At 45.4% G+C, this 22,897-nt stretch overlaps 1 protein-coding gene across 2 annotated transcripts; it reads right to left on the bottom strand.

Moving 5' to 3' along the window:
- Positions 1 to 8,071: 8,071 nt before the first annotated feature.
- On the bottom strand, positions 8,072 to 22,328 carry TAGLN3 (transgelin 3). 2 transcript variants are annotated; one of them, XM_080654339.1, is made up of 5 exons: positions 21,891 to 22,328; positions 21,436 to 21,617; positions 20,183 to 20,357; positions 10,309 to 10,411; positions 8,072 to 8,541 (listed from the first exon to the last, which is right to left on the bottom strand). In XM_080654339.1, the coding sequence occupies exons 2-5, from the start codon at positions 21,613 to 21,615 to the stop codon at positions 8,400 to 8,402; spliced, it is 600 nt and encodes a 199-aa protein (XP_080510465.1). In that variant the 5' UTR covers positions 21,616 to 21,617; positions 21,891 to 22,328; the 3' UTR covers positions 8,072 to 8,399. The 2 variants fall into 2 exon arrangements, with proteins under 2 accessions (XP_080510465.1, XP_080510464.1); XM_080654338.1 differs by lacking the exon at positions 21,891 to 22,328 and having other exon boundaries at positions 21,436 to 21,735.
- Positions 22,329 to 22,897: the final 569 nt, after the last annotated feature.

Genomic DNA, 22,897 nt, shown 5'->3' with positions numbered 1-22,897 from the left:
TTCCAATATGGCCCAGTGGGTCTGCTTCCCCAGTTAACCTGAGGTGGACACTCTTGGTGCACCCCTTTGTGGACTGTGTGTACAGCCTTGTTGTAATTAAGTCTTTATTGTTGTTGGTATCACTGGGAAGAATTGACCTCCGGGCCAGTTGGCTGTAAGGATCAGCTGTGTCTATGCTGGGAGAAGTTCGGTGCTGGAGACAGCCTTATAGGATTAGACTTGCCAAATTGCAATAGCCTCTGTGCTCAGTTTGGATGGGGTGGAGTCTCAGTCTTGGCTTCCTGTCAGCCTTGCCCTTGCGCACATGTGCGCTTTCAGTCCTCCACCTTTCCCAGCTCGAGTCTCCGCCTGAGAGTCCAGACTCCCCCCACAAGAGCATGGGTCCCCAGGGGCTCGCCTGGAACTGGGGTTCACTGCAGTCAGAACTGGGGCTCAGTGCAGTCAGGATCCTCTGACTCCCTTCCACTAGGGAAAGCCTGTGGCAACCTCCGCAGCCTTTGTGCGCACTGGCCCGCGTGCGCCTTCAGACTTCTGCCTTTCCCAGCTCGAGTCTCCGCCCGAGAGTCCAGACTCCCCCCTTAAGAGCGTGGGTCCCCAGGGGTTCGCTTGGAACTGGGGTTCAGTGCAGTCAGAACTGGGGTTCAGTGCGGTCGGAGGCTTCCTTCCCCCTTCCGCCAGAGAAAGTCAGCCAGGCTCTCAGCCGCCCTTCCTCTCTGCGCGCACAAAGCCCCTTTGCCGTACCTCCAATTCTCTGTGAGCTTTTCTCTTTCCTTCTAGTTGTAGAATTTTCACTCAGCCAGCTTTCCTGTGGTTCTGGATGGTGTCCGTTCTGTCTTTTAGTTGTAGTTTTGAAATTGTTGTGCGAGGCAGCAGTTTAGGTGTTTACCTATGCCGCCATCTTGGTTTCTCCACTCCTGTTGTTTTTTTTTTGTTGTTGTTGTTGTTGTTGTTTTTTTCAATTACAAACCAACTGTAGGTGCAGGTTTTGTCCCTGGCAATACATACAATGTCTGTGTGATTTATGTAGCATTAGCATTAGCAACTCTTTGATCAAAGCTTCCCAAAAATCTTAGCGTATCTGAGATGGGTGTTTATTTGCCAGGTCTCCTGGTTGTCATGTTGTTATTGATCTCATTGGAGAATGCTAAACCATGGTTGGGAATGCTCATGGGCTTAGTGCCAGGATGCAGGGACCTCCAGTGGAATTTTATTGCCTTTCCCCACCAGGCTAAGTGCAGCTGGCTTACTGAGGGTGTTTGCTGCCATCGTCTCACTTTCTCATCAAGCATAAAGGATATATGAGTGGATGTTTCTGCTAAGTGACCATTCAGTGCATCAATTTGCTCCAGTGGGCTGGAAAGAGTTTTATCTTAAATGGTACTTTTGCACTTCTTTCACAAGTTGAATGTCACTAGAAGAAGTCCTTGATAGCACCAACTCACAGTTACCCACAGTTGCCAAATCCCCTTTCTCAAGATTCAGGCCCTTCAGCCTCACTGATAAAATGCTGTAGTGTCTTAGCAAGCTAGCAAAGGATAGAATCTGCCCACTGGGCTGGTATCAGACTGTAAGGGTCATTGTTCTCCACAGTAATCTGGAGCCATGAGGCAGGACTGCGCAGGTAGGGGCTCAGTTCCTGACTTCCCTCATGATAAGTCCACTTCAGCTGAGGGAATTTGTTCCTTACCAAACCCCTCAGGGGGCCTGGCATATAGCAAGTGCTCAGTAAATCTTGGCTAATGTACTAATTAAGTACCAATTAATAGCATCTACTAATTTCTATGAATTAATGAATACAGCATTGCTAAAGACCTAGTTTATCCATCCTTATTACTTTTACAGAAGAGAGTATTGCAGATTGGGTTGCTTCTCAAAATTAAATTTTGTGCTCAAGGAGAGTGCCTCGCTCATTTTATCCAGATCCTGGGCCCACTTAAAGGATTCTAAATAAAAAGAAAGATTGGCACAACATTGACACGGTTTTACAGGAATAATTCAGGTCAGGAATTATATGTAAAACAGCTACCTTAAGTATTGGCTACTTATGTACACAGGGTGCTCTGAACTCAGAAAGGAATTAAACACATCTTTTGAGCTGCATCCAGAAAATCAGTCCCTGTCTATGCTGTCCTGAATTTTAGACAGCTCTTTCCTGTGAGCTCCTGCTGGGGAAATATTAAGTGCTCCTTGAGGGCAGGGACCCCTTCTTCCCCTGGGTATCCCCTAGAGCCTAATACTGAGTTTAGGATCTAATAGGCAGTGTTGTAGAGTGGAATTCATAAAACTTTGGATTCACAATGTTTAGCGTTCAAACTCCAGTTCCTCCTCTTACTAACTGTGCAAGCTTGGGCAATTCTTTAATCCTCACTTTCCTCATCTGGAACACTTTGTAAATACTTTACAGGATTGTTATAGCATTAGAGGAGATGTATATAGCACCTGATACTTTGTAGGTGCTTATCTTGCAAGTGAAATTCTCTTAGGTCATTATTTTTCCCCTTCAATTGTTCTGAAGCAAGATTTCTTCTCAGGCAGAGTGTCTCATTTTGTAATCTATGTGAGCCAAGCTCATCCCATCTTAAGACTGATGCAATGCTCTCCCAAAGAACTATTAACCCAAGAATGTGGAACCAGAATGGATCTTTAACTTTAGCCAGTAGAAGGCCATTATGTGTGTGTCATTAAAATAAAGGTCAGTAGGGTAATATTTACCCTAAATTCATTTGAGCCATAGTGAGATGTATCCTTGCCCTTCAAAATAGCTTTACATTCTTAGCTCAGGGCCATAAAAGTTGACATATTTATTTTGAAAATATATAATAGGCTCATAGCCATATCCAATTTTTTATTTAGCCGAGTGGCAAATCAATTAACCACATTTTGCTGTAATTGTCTAAGAGATTCAAGTTAAATTCTGGAACTAATAATTTATATTTTGGTCCCATATTTTGTGATATGATTTTTACCAGTTGACCCTTTTGTCCACCAATCCTGTGTGCTTTGCAGAGTCACTAACAAGCATGAATAGTTCATGGATTTAGTGTGCTCTTTGGCAGAAATGAAAAATTCTAAGATTTTGGGCAAGAACCCAGCAATTATAAAACTCCTTTGCAGCTGCCCAAGAAGAACACCAAGTTCCACCAGCACCCTACTATGCAGATGGTGTCCTTCAAAATATTCACAAACACATTTTTAAATTGATGTGAGTGTAGAGAAATGGTCACACTTCAACTTTGCAGGTAAGACTGTAAACTGGTGCTATGGATGGTAATTTGAGACTATTACTCAAAAATGGATGTTTGGCCTCTAGGAAATTATCCTAAGAAAATTGTTGTAAAGATATATTATGTATATTATGTACAAGAATGTTTCAGAGCACTAATTTTAATGGTGAAACTTGGAAAACTCTAAAATTCAACAATAAAGGGTTAATTAAATGAAATGTGATATGTTTATTCAATTAATTTTCTGGGGGGGAAATCAGTCTTTTTCATGTAGAAAAGCTTTTCAGGTAGAAAGAACCAGCTTCCTCTTTTCACTTTGTGGAGGCATCCCTGTGGGTCACATCTTCCTGGGATAAGCTAGCTGCTCTTCCTCTTTCTAAGAAGCTTCAGTGGTGGACAGGTGGTAGCAAAGAGAACCTAGGTTACTGCCAAGGGATAATAGAGATGTAGACTTTCTACACGTGCATTATAGAATTCTACAATCATAGGCACTAAACTGTGGGCAGTGGGATCACAAAGGGTCTTTCATGTGTCATGAATTGCCTGAATATTTTACAAAGTTTTATCCGGGGGGAGGGGGGATCTGTTTTGAAATATAAAAAGAAAAAGCTATCAAGCCCACCCAATGCACAAATACCCTGAAGCTTGAGTGATAGTTAATAAATTAAGCATGCTAAACATAAAAACCCATGTTATTAACAAAGCAGTAGCAAGATAATAACATAGCTACAAACCAACGTCTGAGTCACTGTGTGCTTCCAAGGAGCGTGGTTTCAGATGCTCATCTAGTATGAATTATGTCATAGCAGTCACTGGCAATACAAGGCAATTTTGACTTAATCATGTATTGCAGAAAGTATAAATGTTAAAAAAGATTCCATTCTCTTTCTATTGTTTGCTGAGTGCACATGATGGCAAAGGAGGACTGTTTTGGTGTGAAAATTGCCATTTCTATAATTTACAGCATGTCAATATCACACAGAGAAAAACTAAGTGCCAGATGCCTAGAAGAACGCTGCTGAGTGGCCCCCAAGCCAGTTCTAAAGGCACCGTGGTGTTCTTGACACCCAGGGTTTGAATAATAACTATGCAGCCTTTATTCTCTCTCAATCACCTCTGCTTGTAATTAAAAAGAATACATAGCATGCTAAGTAGATCTATAATTTAAGAGAAGAAAAAGATTGCTCTGTGTGTGTGTGTGTGTGTGTGTGTGTGTGTGTGTGTGTGTGTGTGTGTGTTTATTTTAAGGACTTTGCTCTGGATGTAATAAACCATTAGATTATTTTATGAAGCTGAAATGGGTAAATAAATTATCAAGGACTGGCACCTACCATGTGATGTAGTTCTTTTTTTTCCCTTCACCACTTATCCTCCCAGACCCTGTTCCTCTACCACCACCTCCTCTTCCTCCTCCACCACCCCCTCTCCCTCACCAGAGCAATCACCACACTGTTTGCTGTCCATTTCAATGATGAAGTGGTCTTAAACAATGCTTGGGAGCAGAGAATCTTACCTTACTCAGAGGATATATGTAGTGGCCTTAAGCTTATTCATTATCTGCACAACTGAGGACATTATCAAGGCCAAGGCCGTGTGAAAGATGGCCTTGAATCCACATCATTCAAGAAGCTGACCATGGCCTATTTAAGTGAGGAAATTTAGCTTTCAAAATGTCCAAAGGAACAACTTGCAAGAATGCTGTGCTCTTTTCTGCCAATAATGCTATCGTAATTTAAAATTTTACCTTTGTGCTTTATGGTTATCACTGTGGAAGATTCATAGTCAACAAGATTATTTCAATTTCAATGACTGGTAAAATTAGCAGTTTTGGCAGTTACATTTACTATCAACAATAGTGCTGCCATCTATGCATGATGTCATTAGGGCTTTCTGTAAATGCCTAAAATGGCAGCATGCCTGGAAATAAAAAATAAGACCTTTTAAAACAGTGAGCTTTGTGTTTCCATTGACATAAGACCCAGCTTTAGTCCCAGTGTTTGGGGGGAAGGGTGATATGGAAAGTAGAGAACTCTGGCCTGCTCTGACTGGAGTCACATTTATTTAAAAAAAAAACAAACTTATTTTATTGATTTTTTACAGAGAGGAAGAGAAAGGGATAGAGAGTTAGAAACATCAATGAGAGAGAAACATGGATCAGCTGCTTCCTACACACCTCCTACTGGGGATGTGCCTGCAACCAAGGTACATGCCCTTGACTGGAAACGAACCTGGGACCTTTCAGTCCGACGCTCTGTCCACTGAGCCAAACCAGTTAGGGCTGAAGTCACATTTTTTAAAATCATCTTTCTGTCTTTGACATATTCGAGAACCAAAGAATGGAACATGCATTCACAGTGCAGCCTGGTTCAACCCTGCAGATGGCACTAGCCATTAGAAAACCCTTTTGTTCCTGTGATTGGCAGGAGCCTTGACCTTGGCTTCTGGGTTGAGGCGACAGATGTGTGAAGCTGAGATCTGGATTTCTTGACCTGCAACCATCCCATGGAATAATTTGTACCTTTCACATCAAGGCGAGCTCTAACTAAGCTGATTGAACTTGGCCTTTTAAAATGTAATTTGAAAACAAACAAATTTCATGACCTTAAGATCCTGACTTTTAACCCTGCTCCTTAGAGGTCCAAGATGGGATAAGACTTCCCAGCATTGGAGCATAAGTATTTATTGTTCCAATCACTACGGCCCTTGCTCAAGTCCACCCAGGAAGGAGCGGTCTTAAAATCCAAGCCTCTTCTTCAGTGTTTTCAGTCTATTGGGACGAGTGGTAGAAACCCACAATGCATTCCCAGGATGGCACAAAGCAGAAGTTCTTAAGTTCGGTCTCATCTATCAAGCATTCCCTGACCATTGCAGGCCAGAGAACTTCCTTCAGAGATCCAGGTGAACTCTGCTCTCTTTTAGCCCGTACACTTAAATAAGCAACTAAAGATACAAGAAATGGTAGGTTATATTCCGTTCACTCAAATAAACTACAAATTCATTCAATTGAGAGCCATGTCTGTATTTCTTTGTATCTCCTAGTACCTAATACAATTCCTTAAATATACAGGGTGTCCCAAAAAAATGTATACACACTTTGAATAATTATTAATTCCAATGGGTTAAATCTGAAAAGAAAGAAACGTCAATTGAGTCACCAGCTACTAGCATGTATACATTTTTTTGGGACACCCTATATTAAGGACTCAATAAACGCTATTGACTGACTGATTGATAGGGATGGTTTTCTATTCATTTTAATACCTTCAGCACATAGATGGCTTTTGATGATTACCAGGATAGGACAGTTTTGAATAAATAATTGGGGGGAAAAAGAATGCTACATTAAGACATTAGTTAGTGCTCGGCAAACTCATTAGTCAACAGAGCCCAATATCAACAGTACAACGATTGAAATTTCTTTTGAGAGCCAAATTTTTTAAACTTAAACTTCTTCTAACGCCTCTTCTTCAAAATAGACTCGCCCAGGCCATGGTATTTTGTGGAAGAGCCACACTCAAGGGGCCAAAGAGCCGCATGTGGCTTGCGAGCCGCAGTTTGCCAACCACTGCCTTAGGAAAAGTCACTAAGAGAGAATTAGCAGAAAGTCTTTCAAAATTTTCTGCTGAGTCCCAATGTATAAAATAGGAAAGATCAGCGGTGCCTTGACGGAAGGACTGAGGACCCAGGATTCTGCCTCCTCAGCAGCCCTGCCCTCCCCTGCCATGTGGATGCCATAGAAATCTCTATGGAAACTTAGAACTGCAAAGAACTCCGTCTGAAAAACCACCACCTAAAAGGAGTTTAGTAATGTTTATAATTTCATTTATTTTTATCTTTTCTTATTTATTAACAGTTCAGTATATGGATAAAAGATCTTACTTGTTTTCTTACTTAAATGCATTGCTTTGCCCTCCCCGCCCCCCATTTCTACTGGTAGCAAAAATGAGGTGAATTGGTGGTCCCCAGACTAATTTGCCTTTTTAATTTTTCTGTGGAGAAAATCTTTAAATCCTACCCCATTTTTGCTAGATCTCAGTCTTAGGCAGTAGTTTGGGGGTTTAGACTCTATAATAACTAGAAACAAGCAATCTGCATTGTCTATCACTCCTGGCTGATGAAAAAACTGTATAAATGTCATCATCAGACCCAGGGTCTGGCCTGCAGGGAAAAGATTATTGCTAGAGAAGTGAAAACTGCTCATTCCTTCAGCTGTTCATCACCCATCCGTTTGATAAAACCACCCACCTGTCAGACACTTCCTGGGCATCTAAAGAGAGTGCCTTAAGAACTGGGGTTTTTTGCCGAAACCGGTTTGGCTCAGTGGATAGAGCGTCCGCCTGCGGACTGAAAGGTCCCAGGTTCGATTCTGGTCAAGGGCATGTACCTTGGTTGCAGGCAAATCCCCAGTGGGGGTTGTGCAGGAGGCAGCTGATCGATGTTTCTCTCTCATCGATGTTTCTAACTCTCTGTCCCTCTCCCTTCCTCTCTGTAAAATATCAATAAAATATATTTAAAAAAAAAAAGAACTGGGATTTTGGCTTGCTCATTCCCCACAGAGTCTAGAATAATAAGAACAAGGTAGGTACTCAAAAAATATGTGGGGGTCAAAGACCTTATTCTTGAACTCATGACATTGGGCTCTCGGAGTGGGCAAAACTATTTCTCAATTGTCTACTACAATTTCAGAGATAAACATTACAACCTTGTAAGAGCTTCCTCAAAGCTAAGCTCTATTTGCACAGTTACAGCTACAGCTTAATTCTATCCTAGTGTCCACTTGAGTGAAATAGGAATCAGTCCTACCTGCAAAGTCCCTAAGACAAAAAAAAAAAAAATGAACTTTACACTTTAAGACATAAGACTAATTTGTTTATTTGGTGTGTTCTATAAGCTGAGAAGGGAAAATTTGGGGAAATAAATAAATAAATAATCAGGCAAACGGAGGCTTGAGGGCAAAGAAGGAGCTGAGGGGGAGGAAGCGGAGTCTTTGCATAGTTCTAAATGAACAGAAGGTGGCAGCAGTAGGCAACGCGGATTCTCAGCAGAAATGCAGCACTTGCAAAAACCTGGGACAGGAGGCTTTGAGAAAGGTCAGAAGGTGACTAACTATTTCTTTGTCATAGAGACCGTAGTGTGGAACATCCGTCCTCTCTACTGGGGACAGGATGCAGCATCTCACATGATCTGCCTGGGCATCCCGTACCCCGTCATGCCCGCCTGGGAGGCGCCCTTGTTGCTGCCCATCTGCAGGCCTATCACATTCTGTCCTTGGCGAAGCTGCTCCTCTGAAAATCCTCTCCGATTCTGCTGGGCTTTCCTGGGCAGAGGGAGTGAGATGGAATAATGTCATTCTGACAGTTTTCAAACCCTTCGCAAGATATGTAGTTAGACAGGCTTTGGTGGGGGCGGTCACCGGATATACGAGCAGGCCCTATCCTAGGCTACAGCCTGGCCATGAACTGTGGCCCTACGCTGGACTATGACCCTACCCTGAACTATGTTTCTATCCTGAACAATGGCCCTATTCTGAGCTATGGCTCTATCCTGAACAATGGTCCCACCTTGAGCTGTGGTTCTACCCTGAGCTATGGCCACACCCTAAGTGGTCAGCAAACTCATTAGTCAACAGAGCCAAATATCAACAGTACAATGATTGAAATTTCTTTTGAGAGCCAAATTTTTTAAACTTAAACTTCTTCTAACACCACTTCTTCAAAATAGACTCGCCCAGGCCGTGGTATTTTGTGGAAGAGCCACACTCAAGGGGCCAAAGAGCCGCATGTGGCTCGTGAATCGCAGTTTGCGGACCACGGCCCTAAGCAATGGACCCACCCTGAGTTACGGTTCTACCACAAGCAAGCCCTGCCATGATGCATGAACTCTTACTCCTTGGGAGCCCAGATGTTTTTCTAGAATTTTCAGCCAAGATCAGTAGCTGCCTCTCTGGGGACTTCACTCTCAGATAGCTTTTCTGTCACCCTGTCTCTCACAGTTACTTCAAACCCTTATGAAAATTAAAACCAGCTCTTCTTACAAAGCATGTCCTTAATCCCGTTCCACCCTTCCCTGTAAAGGCTAAGGGTTAAAGTTCCATTTTAGAGCTGAAGGACCTAGAAGTTATAAAGGGGAAATTTCTTACTCTAGACAAGAAGTCAGCAAACTTCAATAAAGGGCCAGATAGTAACTAATTTTGGCTGTGGGTGCCATAGAGACCATGGGAGGTCATTAATAAAACTAGGACTGAAACCAGGATTTCAACTGGCCAATATCTAGGTGATTTTCAGACCAAGTTCTTTTTAAAATAACACAGACTTGCACCTTTTTATAACCGTCAAAAAGAAGAAAAGGGGGTTAGGGAAATGAAGAGTCAGTTAACTGGTACAACATTTTCTTTTCTCTTCATCTCCCACTGAATTATTGGGTTGAGTTTCAGCTCCCTTGCTACCCCCAACTCCTGAAACAACAACAACAACAAAACAAATCTCCTTAGGAAAAGGCCCTTTACTGATGTGACTGTATAATTTATTATTCAGACCAGGCCACGTCTGAGAGTGCTATTAATAAATACACCAGGACGACAGGTATTAACCACTGTCTCAGGCAAATAGTACATATTTCCCTTCATTATGTAGATAGATAGATAGATAGATAGATATGTAGAGATAGATAAGAGAGAGAGAGAGAAAGAGGGAGAGAGGGAGAGAGAGAGAGAGAGAGAGAGAGAGAGAGAGAGAGAGAGAGAGAGAATAGATATTAGTTTGATATTCAGGGCTACTTGGATCATAATAAAACCAAGTTTAGACATCAAGCCACCTCTGAGAAAAGCAATTTAGTCCTGCTCAATCTCAGAAGGACCAGAACCTGGAAACAATGGTAGGAAAGGCCTGACCATTTCTGCCCTGGGGAGGATGATGACCTGAACATCAGCATCGGTCTTCCCTTGCTCTGGGGGACTCAGTTGTGGGGCCAGGAGTGCTTGCCCTACGGACTTTGTGTTGAAATGGCCTCTGGGAACTACACGGCTTCAGATGCTCCCTTTGTTAAAGTCAACCTGTGCTCCAGCAGGGCCGAGAAAGGATTTTACCTGTGAAACCAGGATGGCTCTCCCCGGTAGCAGCCGTCATCCTTGGTGACTGCAACGCTGCCTAGAGCCATCAGGGTCCTCTGCACAGCTGCCATGTCCTTCCCTGGAAACCAATGAAGAGATTCAAGCCAACCATGTGTCAGGGCCAAGGAATCTGGAAAGAGGGGGCTAGACCTTCGGGAAGGAAGTTCTGATAAGAGGCTGCAGGCAATCATGAATGTGGGACAGGGATAGCAAATACTTCTCAAAGTGGCCTGAAGATAAGCATAGCCCAATCTCTCAGAAACAAACAAACAAAAGAATCACTGGGCTCATTCTTTTCTATATGATGCATACCAGAGATGCCAGTTTCTAACCTGTTCAGAGTTGCTGTATGAATCAGGCACTCCAAACACTTAGTAGCTCAGATTTAGGTATGTCCCCACTCTGAGCAGAGGCCCTGGCCTGGGTGGGTTCTACTGGCTGTGGCGCGGAGAAGTCCTGTGGCAGACTGGTGTGGTGGATAACGGAAGAGGATTTTCCTCAGGACGGGAAAAAGAAAAGGAGACTGGAAAGAAACTGGTTGGATGGATTAACTGCACCAAACCCCAGGTGGCTTCTCTCTTTCACTTTATCTGGGTTAAAAGGATCTAAAATCACCCATGTGCATCAAATTGAGTATTCACACGGCTGTTTGGGCTAGAGGCCTGGCAAATGAAGAAAAGCAAATCAACACAGAAGCACTCAAGTGACACAGATGAGAGACACTTTATTTTGTGCTGCTTGAAGGAGTTAATGGAGACAATAAATAAGTGGTAGGCAAGCATGCATGAGAGAGAGAGAGAGAGAGAGAGAGAGAGAGAGAGAGAGAGAGAGATCTATGGGAGGGGAAGCACTGTTAGCTGAGATGGCCGGGGACCCTTAACCCAAGGAGAAGGCAATTAGACCCTCCAGGTCAGCCTGCTCCTCCCATCTTTTCTCCCTTCCTCCCTTCCAGTTGACTAACATGTCCTGGACTGAGAAAGATGCTGCTGTGTGATTAGCCCTGCAGTTTAGAACCAGATCCAAGGTCCATACGAGCCAAGTTTGGAATGCAAAAGCTAAAGGCACAGGGTTAGAAAGGAAGGCAGCATGCAGCCTGCTGGGGAGTGGAGAAAGTTAAAGGACAAAGATTAAAAGGCTCTCTTCAGGCTGAGTGAGCCATCTGTGGGCTCTCCAGCCCAACTGCTGCTGCGCAGTCACTGGGAAATACAGAGTTCTGGGGGAAAGGCAGACGGGAAGTGAGAATGGAGTACAACTCTAATAAAATAAGCAATTAAGGCCTACAGAGGAAGTCCAGTTCAGGATGTCCATTTATTCAAAGATGAGAGAGACAGCAGATCCTTCTCTCCTCCGTCCCATTAACCATGGGCAGTTTCCTGGACCCTGAGGCCCTGTGGGACTGGTTAATGGATACAGGGATAAAATGCTCTAAATGTAGAGTCCCCAAGACTCAAGGGACAGCTGAGATGGTGGAGAATGGAGAATCTGGGCAGCGGAGGAAAGGAAGAGAGCACAAGGAATACTGAGAATTAAGAAAGAGGAAACACAGATGTGGTCATTAGCATGATTTTTCTCTTCTACAGATAAAAAAAACATTTTTGTAATTGTCGCTGAATAGCAGGGTATTTGGATATTAAAAAAAAAAAAAATAGAACCGCAGTGATGCTGTTCTGAAGGACCACTCTAGGAAGAGAGAGGGAGAGGGTCTGTTGTTAAGTAGTGAGTCATTAAAGAGAACCTAGAGAAATGATTAAGCACAGGGAGGCTTAGGAAGGTTAGGGTGAATCACACATCTCCACTCTGTACAATGAGCACACTGGGATGTTTCTGATGCTTGGTATGTCCAGGTTCTGGGAATTTGTGGAGCTTGACAGCCAGTAACACAGCCACAGACACTCTGCTGGAGCCATGGGTGCAGAAGCAAGTTCTGTTAACCAGAGACCCAGCCTCCTTCATGTAGAGGGCTAAAGTATATACTACATGAACCCAGAAAGGATGGAGGGAACTAAGTTGGGGGTGAAAGGAAGATATCTAGAACTATAAAGACCTCTCCACCTCCATCCCAGAGAATGAAAAAGAAAGCAACTACATGATTGGGGCCAAAGAAACTAGAAAAGGAGGCAGTCGATAGGAACAACATAGAAAGGTTTTCCTTAAGAGAGTTTCCAAGGCAAAAGATTTGATATGAATTATAGGCCAGACACTTTACGTGACATCGACCCCATAGAATTGATGCTATTCCTCCCAATGTATTGATAAAAAAAATGAGTCCAGGGATATTAACTAACTTGATTCACCCACCAAGTAAACCAGGGCCTGGCTTTAGCTCTGGTGTCTGAAAATAAAGCACACAAACCGTCCACTAAGCCACCTGACACGGGCCCCCACCGCAGGCTGGCTGAGGCACCTGCCTCGGTGATCAGGGATGATCCGAAGGTACAGCCGTGGCTGCTTCAGTGCCAGGCCGGAGCGAACGCACTGGGAGGAGAAAACTGGCCACAGTTCTGGGACCCCACAAGATCAAAGGCACCAGCAGCGAATGGCGGTAAGTCCTTGAGTGTTTTTGTCTGAAATAATTTCTCCAGGTCTCAACTCAAATAAAGATTGAAGCAAGAAAAAGCAGTTCAAGTCAGTTACTGTCCAGATTCTAAATAACGCCCTGAACCGAAACCTGTGTCTGTAACTAGTTCGTGTCTAGCTTGTTTCTTGTCATGTGTGGTTCCGTTTCTGGTAGATGCTCTGGGAAGAATTCCAGCACTCAGGCCGCACTGCTCTTACCAGCTCCGAAGCCCAGATCAAGGGCTGTGGGTGGAAGGGGCCATTGGTGGAGGCTGATCCCTGTCACTGGGGGGTAAACGTTTAAATGTCTAAAGGAGCAGCGAGATGAAGCAGTATCTGTGAAGTGTGCCAGGTAGAAAGCAAGGAAAGCTAAACTGCTGTGTCACCACCAAGTGCAACATCTGCCGAGAGCAAAGCCTGCTTCAGGGCAAGAGCTTCTTGGATGATTTATGGGATGGTACAGGGGTCTCTTTAAAAATATGAATTTTGAGGTCATTCCCTGGCGAGACTGATTCGACAGGCCTGGGGTGGGGCCTAGCAGTTTATATTTTTAATACACTCCATCAGGCAAGTTTGAGAAACTCGGGTTTCACCTGGTGGCTCCCAATGAGACTGATCATCAGAATTACCTGAGAATCTTAAAAATTCAGATTCTGGGACAATCTCCTGAGGCGATTGTGATGCAGCCAGATTGGACAGGCAAGCACTGCTCCAGTTCTTTGGTTTTCAATTTCTTAAAAAATCAAAATGTCTGGCATTTGGTAAGTACTAAATAGTATTCATTACGCAATAACTCCTTCCTTCAGAGATATCTTCTACAAAGTCAAATAGTAAAATCAATAATTAGAAGGGCTCTGCTCCAAGCTGTGAGCCAGCTCAGAGGCCTGGGAGCTTGGAATCTCTTTGCTCCCTGAAAGCTACCCCTAGATACTGTGGCAAGACCATTTGAAAACCACTGCTGAAGGCTATTCTCCCAAACAGGGTGTTGAGGCGGGGTGCAGCGGGGAGAGAATAGCACCAACTAAGTGCTGGGGATTTTCTAGATGCTCAAGAGCAGAAATGAGACTGACTCCTAATGGTGATCTAAAAATGAGACCTCTGCTCTGGCCAGTGTTGCTCAATGGATAGTACACTGGCCCGAGCACCAAAGGGTCCCAGGTTCATTTCCCAGTCTTGGTCTCTCACATCGATGTTTCTCTTTCTTCCTCTCTCTTTCTCTCTCTCCGCTCCCCTCCCTCTCACTCTTTCTTTAAAAAAAAAAAATCATTGGGGAAAAAATATTCTCGGGTGAGAATTAACACAAATAAAAAATAAAAAGAAGAATGAGACCGTTGGACAAAGAAGGGTAGAGACACATGAAAGCGGAGTGGCCAGGTGTATACTAACAGCTGGGAGTTTTAATCAGGCTACCTCTAGCTCCCTGTCACAGGGGAAGCTACCTAGAACTTGAAGTTGTGAAAAAAGATGGTGGCCCAGCAGCTTCCCTGTCTCACCAACAAAACTTTTCAGAGAGTCTCAGATATCGACTGCCACTTCTACTTGAAAAGAGAGTGCTTCCTGTTTGCTGCATTATCACAAAACAGTGTTTCTCTAAGTGTGGTCTTTCTTCCACTCCAAGCTACCAAATGGTAATCTCTGGGGAGTGGGGCCAAGGTTCTGCATTGTAAGGCCCCCCTGGCCCAACCTCAGGGATTCTTAATGCCCATAAAGTTCAAGGTCCATTACCCTAAAGATACTAGAACAAAGATTTTGTGTTTTTGGTTTTTTTTTTATTACTTTCATGATAGCTTATGCATGTCTCTGAAAAGAAAAATATAGAGAACAGTAAAAAGGAAACAAAACAAAACAAAAAAAGGCCAGAGAAACGTCACATTAGTGGAGAAAGTTGAGTTGGACATTCTACTTTCAATACTGAAACTTAGTTTTATGGTCAAAATTCTGCTCCAAAGCTGCTTCCATATTACATCAGTTTTGACTCATCCTTTGCTACTCCTGGATTACTAACTTTTTTCATCTTTCTGGGACTTAGAGAGAAAGCAATCAGTGGAAGGAGGAGTCATTTCTTATTTCCCTGAGTAGTAACTTAGGCATAGGCCCCAATTCTCCTTTCAAGGTGGAGGAAAGCTTGCTATAGTCAATGGAGAAACGTCAGAGGGGAGGCAGGGCTTGCACTGTGAATTCAATTAATTTTTGTTGCTTGTCTCCCTGGAGAAACTCTCTAGGGCAGTGGTTCCCAGACCAGCAGAAGCAGTGTCACCTATGAATTGGTAAGAAATGCAAATTCCTAGGCCCTACCCCACACATAATAGCTCAGAAACTCTGGGGCTGGGCCCAGCAATCTGTTTTAACAAGGTGGTTCTGATGCACGCTGGAGTTTGAGAACCCCTGCCAGAGGGAAAACCAGCCAAACACAATTGGGAGCAGCACTTGTAAGAAATGCTGTGAAGGCTGTTCGGATAGAAAAGGAGGCTTCAAGCAGGAGGCATCTGTGACGTCTCGAGTCACTATAGGCACCTCACAATATCCCAAAATATCTCTCAAATTGGGTGAAATATCTCTTTGCTCTGCTGTTGAGGAATGACACATGCAGTGGCACCTCCTCAGAGAATATATTTAGACTTTCCAGGCACTCCACCCCCGGTTGTACAGCCCACCTCCCCACTAACTGCCAGCCATCCGGGAGGGGGGACAGGGAGGCATGACAAACCCAGGTGTCTGGTTCATCGTCAGTAAAATCACGGAGAAGAGTAATCAGATTTGATTGATCTTTGAGTCTTGCCTGCTCTGACATTCTAGAATTCTACATGTGTAATGTTCACCACAGTTATACAAAGGTTAGTCGTCAAGGGACTTAGAGTAGGGGAAAGAAGCCAGCATTGTGCTAGGCATTTTACTCATTTAATTCTTACAAGAACTCTCTGAGGAAGGCGCTAGACCCGTTTATAGAGAAGGGAACTGAGGCTCTGAGAAGCTAAGCAGTTCAAACAAGGTCACACAACTAGGATATAGTTAAAGGGTTTCAACCCATCTACGTGGCTCCCAGACTCATGCTCTTCCCACTGTGCTGAGATCTTCTGGGTCTGAAATTGGGGAAAGACATCAAGAGGATAATGACCAGGCCCTAGCTGGTTTGGCTCAGTGGATAGAGCATTGGCCTGCGGACTGAAGGGTCCCAGATTTGATTCCGGTCAAGGGCGCATCCCCGGGTTGCAGGCTTGATCCCCATTAGGGGGTGTGCAGGAGGCAACCAATCAATGATTCTCTCTCATCATTGATGTTTCTATCTCTCTCTCCATCTCCCTTCCTCTTTGAAATCAATAAAAATATTTTTTTTAAAAAAAGGAGGGTAATGGCCAGGAGGTGGGAAAAAGTCAGTAAGGTGACCTGCAAAGCCCGCCCCTCCCTACTGAGGAATGGCAGACAAATGAGGGCAAAGGTCATCCAGGTAACCCTGCCAGCTTCTGTGTAAAGCCATTAATGGAATCCATTTGTTACAAGACAAAATTTGTGCCGTTCCAGCCTTGCTCCTGTGCTCTCATTTTGTATTAGTACTAAAAAAAAAAAAGGCCAGGCCAATCACAGTAGTAATTTTTACATTTATTATGCACTATTATTGCCAGGCACTATGCTAAGCACTGCTCACGCATTATCTCACTCCCCATGTCAACCCTGTGAAGTAGATATGATTATTCTCATTTACAGCTGAGGAAATCGAAGCTTAGAAAAGTTAATTGATACGTGATGGAGCAGAGCTTTGAACCACAGTCTAATTTCTGACTCACTGGACTACCTTCCAGGATAAGTGTTTTTTGGGTCTGTCTGACAAGCATACTCACTAACTCTCACATGTTCTCTCTCTTTTACACACACACACACACACACACACACACACACACACACACACACAAACACACTTTTCTTGCTCATCCCTTTCTCTCCTTCCCCCTTTCCCTCTGAAGATGCTGAAATCTAAGCTCCAGTTTGCTCTCCTCTGAGTCACAGACAGCTGAGTCAGCCCCATCCCTGCGCTACCCCTGCTCTTTCCAGTGGCCCTCCCTGAAAGGCACCAACCAGACGCTCAGCTTCTCCTGTTGAAGAGAGACTTGCCCAGTCCTCTCCCATGCCCTAAGTGCCCTTACTCCTTCGGCATCACCAGCTCCCTCCCAGGGAACTTTACTAGTTTTGTCTATAACATCCCTGTGAATGGGTTGTTTTCTGGACCATTCAGCCCTGGGTTCCTTTTTAAAGTCCAGAACCTTTCATTCTGGTGCCCCCATTCCATTTCAAACATTTCACGTTGTATCTAAAAGAATTTTCAGGATAGTGGGTACATCTGGAGCCTCTGCCTGTCTAGATAACTGAAGCCTAAACAGAAGGCATTTGGCAAGCCTGGGCTCCAGGCTCTATATGTCTGCAACATAATAGCAGCACAGAGTCAGCGGGCAGCTATGGGCAGGATGAGCCCTCCTTGGAGAGATGCCGGGCAGAGGGGGAGGGGAGCTGAGAGGTGTGAAGCATAACATGCATGCAGAGGAGGAAGAGAAGTACTCAGGCAAGGAAGGCTGGACCTGCAAGAGCCAGGGCCACATGGGCAGAATCAGGAGTGAATGTGAGTAAACGGAAAACCACAGTCAGGGTGTGGAATAGCAGGGGGCATGTGGCACTAAGCTAAGCAAATGGCTAGTCCAATAGCTCTGTATACAAACACATACACACTCATACACACATAGACACATTAACCGTGCCTCACAGCATCCCTCTAATGCCTGCATACTCATCCCCAAACTCAAGAATGACAACCAGCTCCTACAGAAAGGACCCAGCCTCGGTTGCTCAGTCCACATGCCATACTATGGGCTCACTGCTGGGTTTTCTAGGGCCACTGCCCCTCCCTCTTTCTCTGCTCAAAGCAACCTACCTTCAAACCTCTTGCTCCGTTGCATAGAAACCATCTCTGGCCTAAGCTTCAGACAGTGATCTTGGGGGATGTCAAGTACCTCCTCTAAGGTTTAGAATGAGTCTTCCTGAAATTCAGTTCTCGGTTACCACTCCATGGAGAGGGCCACCACACCCTGGGGATGCTAGAGGCCATCTGGACACTCCTACACACTGCTTTCCTATGGCCAGCTATCCCTGCCTACTGCATGGCCTTACCTGTAGTAGGCCAGCCACAGTACCTCAGGAGTGGGTTTCCTCCCTTAATTCCTTTAAAGCCCCATCCTTCTTCTGCCTGAGGTTGAGACCCCCCCCCATCCTTGCTTTTTCTAGGAGCATTAACCTGTCCTGGAGTCCACCTGTCCACTACCCTATCTCATGCCTCTCAACCTCCCTCTTCCCTAAGAGGTATCTAACACACAGGGCTGGGGAGGTGGTGTAGACCAACACCTGCTCTCCCTCCCCCATCACCGTCAGCACCTCCTGAGTGTGAAAGTTCATCTGCATAGTCTTTGGAAAAGGGGGAAAGGTGAGCAAAGCATCCTCAGTAATGGAAAGTCAGAAAAGCACCCTAGGGAGACACACCTCTCATACCCCTCCCGGGTTCTTCATCCTCCTACACTTCTTGTACTTGGGGGGAGGTCAGGAGGGCCCCTTCCTTTTACACAAACCCCCTAGTTAGTGCAGGGGCTCTAGCCTTTCGTCCCACACAGCTCTGACTCATCCTCCTCCTTTTCAACCTCATCCATCATCATTATGACTCAATAGCTCACTCATCGTATAGGTGAAGGCAACAGCCTACTGGCTGAAGCGTGGCATGGCAGACTAGTTAAGGCCTTATTCTTTGGCATCAGAAAGATTGAGTTTGAGTCCTGAGCTCTGCTAATTACCAGCCAGCCAAATGATGAACACATGCAATCATGGGCAAGCTCCAGTTTTGTCATTTATGAAATGGGCAAATGAATAACTTTTACTTCATAGAACTGTAGGAGAATTGATTGGCAGTATGTAGTAAAGCACTTGAACCTTGCCTAGTGCATAGGGAAATATCAATAAGCAGTAGCTATCTTCATTAGCTGGGGAAACTCATCATAGTTTTGATCTAAAAAGAAAGTATCAACTGTGGCATTCCACAGTGATTTGGAGGCACGTGCCCATGAAGTCAATGGCCTGGCCTGAATGTCTAGATACCTAATGGCAAACACTAGGAATCTTATGACAGGCATTTTAGGATTTTAACTACTCACCTGTGAGTGAAACAGGAAATGCCAGCTCTCTGCCTAACATAGAGTAGGCTGTGATGATTAAGGAGGCAACAATTTCTTTAAAAGTTGTTTAGTAGCATAGTGTTCTGCTAGAAATATATTTCAACCATCATCTGACTGTCCCTTAAAATCTCATTGTCTATTGATCACAGGAAAGTTACCCCATTCTCACTGCCAGCAGAACCATTTGGGTCGATGCCCCGAGCATCCTGCTGGTTGGGTCACTGATGACAACCAGTGACAATGAGCAGGACAGAGCATAGACAACCTGGAAACCCTTCTGGGACTGGTCTTTGTCTTCCTGTGCCCAGGCAGGTCTAGTGTGAACAGTTGCATGGATGGGCGCCTACATTTGGTCTCAGGGGGACACAGTACTATGACCATAGGTCCCAACTTCTCTGGCAGTGTTTCCATTCACCTCATTTCCCCCAATAATGGTGGATTGTTAAATATGTCCTGAAATGTGATATGATTTTTATGCCTCTTAAGGTTTCTTAATCAAGTCAATTTGCAAATGTGAAAGAAGAAACCATTTATCAGACTCTCTGATAGAATACATATCTGGAAGGTATAGTCACCAAGCTCCTAGTTTAATAAACGGTTGAGGTGCTATTTATTTCTGAGATTGAATGACAAAATTGTACCAGGTGGCTTTATCTATGAGTCCCACTGCTGGTGAGTCAGAAACACACACACACACACACACACACACACACACACTCCCCACTCTCTCCCAGTAGCTTTTTGTTCAGAAAGAGTATGATGTGGGAGGGATAGCAGGAATGAACGGCACCCATATAATGATTTTTAGCTTCCTCTCTGTTTACTCCTTAGTGTTCTGAGGTCCCTGGTGTGAAATGGGGTGTGCATTTCCTTCGAGGAGGGTACCCCTTTCAATGGAACATCATAAAGGGGAGGCTAACAACACTCCTGGGTGACAGCTGGTAACACACCCCCTCCTCACACACACAAACACATACACAAACACACACACACAAACACACAGGCACAGGGAAGAACACTGAGCAGATTTCACAAAGAGATGGGCAAGGGGGGTGGGGGAGAACAAGCCCCAGGGGCACAGGGCTGTTTACCTTCCCATAAATCCACTGTTTGGAAAATGTCAGTGGTCCTGACGCCATAGGTCTCTGCAGCTTTCAGGAACTGGGAGATCTGCTCCATCTGCTTAAAAGCCATCTTGGACTCTGAGATCTTGGCAATGGGCTCTTGCCCAGGTGGGTATAAGCTGTTTATCAGCTTGCACAGGACCTGAAGGGGAAAAGGCAGGGACACCATCAATTTTCCCTTCAATATTTACCCACCACTAATGCAAAGTGAACCCTGGCCCCCACCAGACACAGCTGAGAGGTTTGTCACAAGCAAGTCTTGGGCCTCAGGCAGGCATGGGCTCTAGGCTGGGTGGCCAGGCTCCCATACAAACCCCAAAGACGCAGGTAACCCCATCCCAGGACTGCTGCTGACTGCAGTGAGTCCTGTAGCCCAGGAATCCCCTTCCATCCTTGCTCCTCCCTTCCTTTTTTCGGGTGAGGGTAAGAATATTTACAGATAGGAAATGATGTGCAGGGACGAGGCCATGATTTCAATGCAGGGGTGAGCTAGTGGTGGCGCCCAGGGTGGTCAAATGATAGCATCTAAGATTATTTCCGCTATCAAAAGGCAGATCCGAGTCAGCCTTCAGTAACTCATCCCATATATGCTAATGATGTATACACCAATTGAACAGGGTACCCTCCTCCCAGATACCTATCACCCAAATGCTGGGCAACCCAACAGAAGCGTGGGATAACAGTTATGTAACGACAGTCAATCACACCCTGAAGGAAAAAGAAGGGATTGTTTGAATCAGCAGAGCCTGCGGTCCCAGCTTTCCCAAACACAGGAGCATCTGGTCAGAAAAGCGGTTATCAAATAAGCATTCCCTTCAGTTCCCTGAGAGCCCCTCCATTCACCAGACAGACATGGAGCACCCATGGGTGCTGATGCACCAAAAAGGTTGCTGTTGCACCAAAAAGGCTGGAGCGATCTCAAGGAAATAACTTACCTCTATTTTCACTGGAAGAGCAAAAGGGCTTCGGATTTGCCAACAGCTCAGAAGGCAGCTGCTGTGTTGGATGGGTGGAGAATCCCCTGAGCTAGCTAGGGAATGGGGGGGATGGAGGGTGGGGGTTGGTGGGGGGGGGGCAGATCTTCCAACCCCGAGTAAGTCAAGGCAATTCCATTCCTTCCCAGGGGACCCCAGGTGGACAGCAGCTGCTCCCCCCCGCAGCCTCACCTGAAAAGAGAAGGCCCCGGAGGCTCCCCTGCCCACCGATCCCGCCGTCCTTACCGTCCCGTCCATCAACCACTGCTGAAAATGGGCCCTGCCTGGGGGCGGGTGCTCGATGTCCTCGGCGCACTGCAGGATGATCCAGTCCACCAGCTTGTTCTCCAGGTCCGCGTCGTACTTCTGCTCGATCTTCTCCTGCACCTCTCGGCTTAAGCCGTAGCTCGGGCCCCGGTTAGCCATCGCTGCAAAGAGAGGACACGCGCGGCATCCACACAATAGCGCGGGGCTGGTGGTGGCCGGGCCGCCTGGCCCCGCGGCAGCAAAGCGGGTAGAAAACCGGGCGTGGTTTAAATCAAGGAGCCAATGAAGCCACAGGGATTTCACCTACAAACAAGAAAGAAAAGCGCAGCCACGCGCCAGTGACTCTAGAATAAAGCCCCTGCGGGTCCGGGGGGAGGGGGGGTCTGGAACCCGCCTATCGGTCCCGCCTATCAACCCGATGTACAAGGACTCACATTCACAGGCAGCAAGGGGGGCTGGGTGGTCGTTTCTTACTCCTTCAAGTAGCACTTGGCAAGGCAGGGACCCTGAGATGGGACGGAGCAGGTAATTAACAGGCAGAGAGGAAGACCACCTTGACGGTCAGCTGCCTGTGCTGCATGGCTTTTGCTAGAATGGTGCACTGATTCGATTGTCTCCAGGCTGAGGGAGGTCACACCAGGGCCGTTGCTAAGATCCCTCCAAAAAACCAGCCCTCTTCTGTTGTCAGTCAAGCCCGCCGCCTCCCTCCCGCTGAGAGCTTCTTTCTCAGCTGCAGTATTCTTGCCCCTCCTCTGGGGGACAAGGCCCCTTGGATCCCAGGCCAGCGCACAGCTGCACAGGGAATGGGGCCTGGGAGAGGGTCCATGCAGTCAGCTGTCCATCTGTCAGGGGTGGCCAAGCCCCTCCCCCCCGCCTGAGGGAACAGTTGTCTGGCAGGACGGGACAGGAGGGGCTGAGAGCTACAGCCATTAACTTCCTCTGCTGCCAGCCAGATTTCATCCAGAAACTTCCATCCTGGTGGGAAACTGTTGTGCCTCAGTTTGACTTATTCAAGGATTGCAGCTTTTTAATGCTGTTTTTACTAGAAAGACACCGAGAGCATGGTTTATAAATTAAAAAGAGCTCAATATGCTAAGAACTCTTAGAATAAAAGATTTGGGCAGGGTGTAAAGATTTTATTTTAATTAAGGAACAGTAGAGGACAACTAATATATTATCAGTGGTAACTATGTTTGCAAACAAGACTTCAGAAGAAATCATCAGACTTAAGTTGACCTGAAATTTTTATAACTGTTAAAGAGTTTGGCAGTTTATCTTCTGGGAGTAAAGATTGAGTCTTACTGGTTTTGTCTAAGTCTCTGGGTACTTATCGTGAGAGAAATAGCCAAAAACATTGTTCTCTGGTTCATTCAACAAATAGTTTTTGAGCACTTAACTGTCGGTCTGTGTCATGTACTGTGCTTGAGTGGAATAAAGTATA

The sequence above is a fragment of the Plecotus auritus genome (genome assembly GCF_963455305.1).
Source record: "Plecotus auritus genome assembly, chromosome: 2".
NCBI lineage: Eukaryota > Metazoa > Chordata > Mammalia > Chiroptera > Vespertilionidae > Plecotus > Plecotus auritus.
The sequence above is the reverse complement of the archived record's forward strand: the minus strand, read 5'-3'. Positions and strand labels throughout refer to the sequence as shown.

Bases quoted from the DNA above. Each gene is read 5' to 3' on its own strand.
- TAGLN3 (XM_080654339.1), bottom strand. From the start codon at position 21,615: ATGGCTAACCGGGGCCCGAGCTACGGCTTAAGCCGAGAGGTGCAGGAG. The intron at 10,412-20,182 runs GTAAACAGCCCT...ATTGGTTTCCAG, and splicing joins AACAGTGGATTTATGGGAAG to GGAAGGACATGGCAGCTGTG. The intron at 8,542-10,308 runs GTAAAATCCTTT...CCCTCTGCCCAG, and splicing joins GAGCCATCCTGGTTTCACAG to GAAAGCCCAGCAGAATCGGA.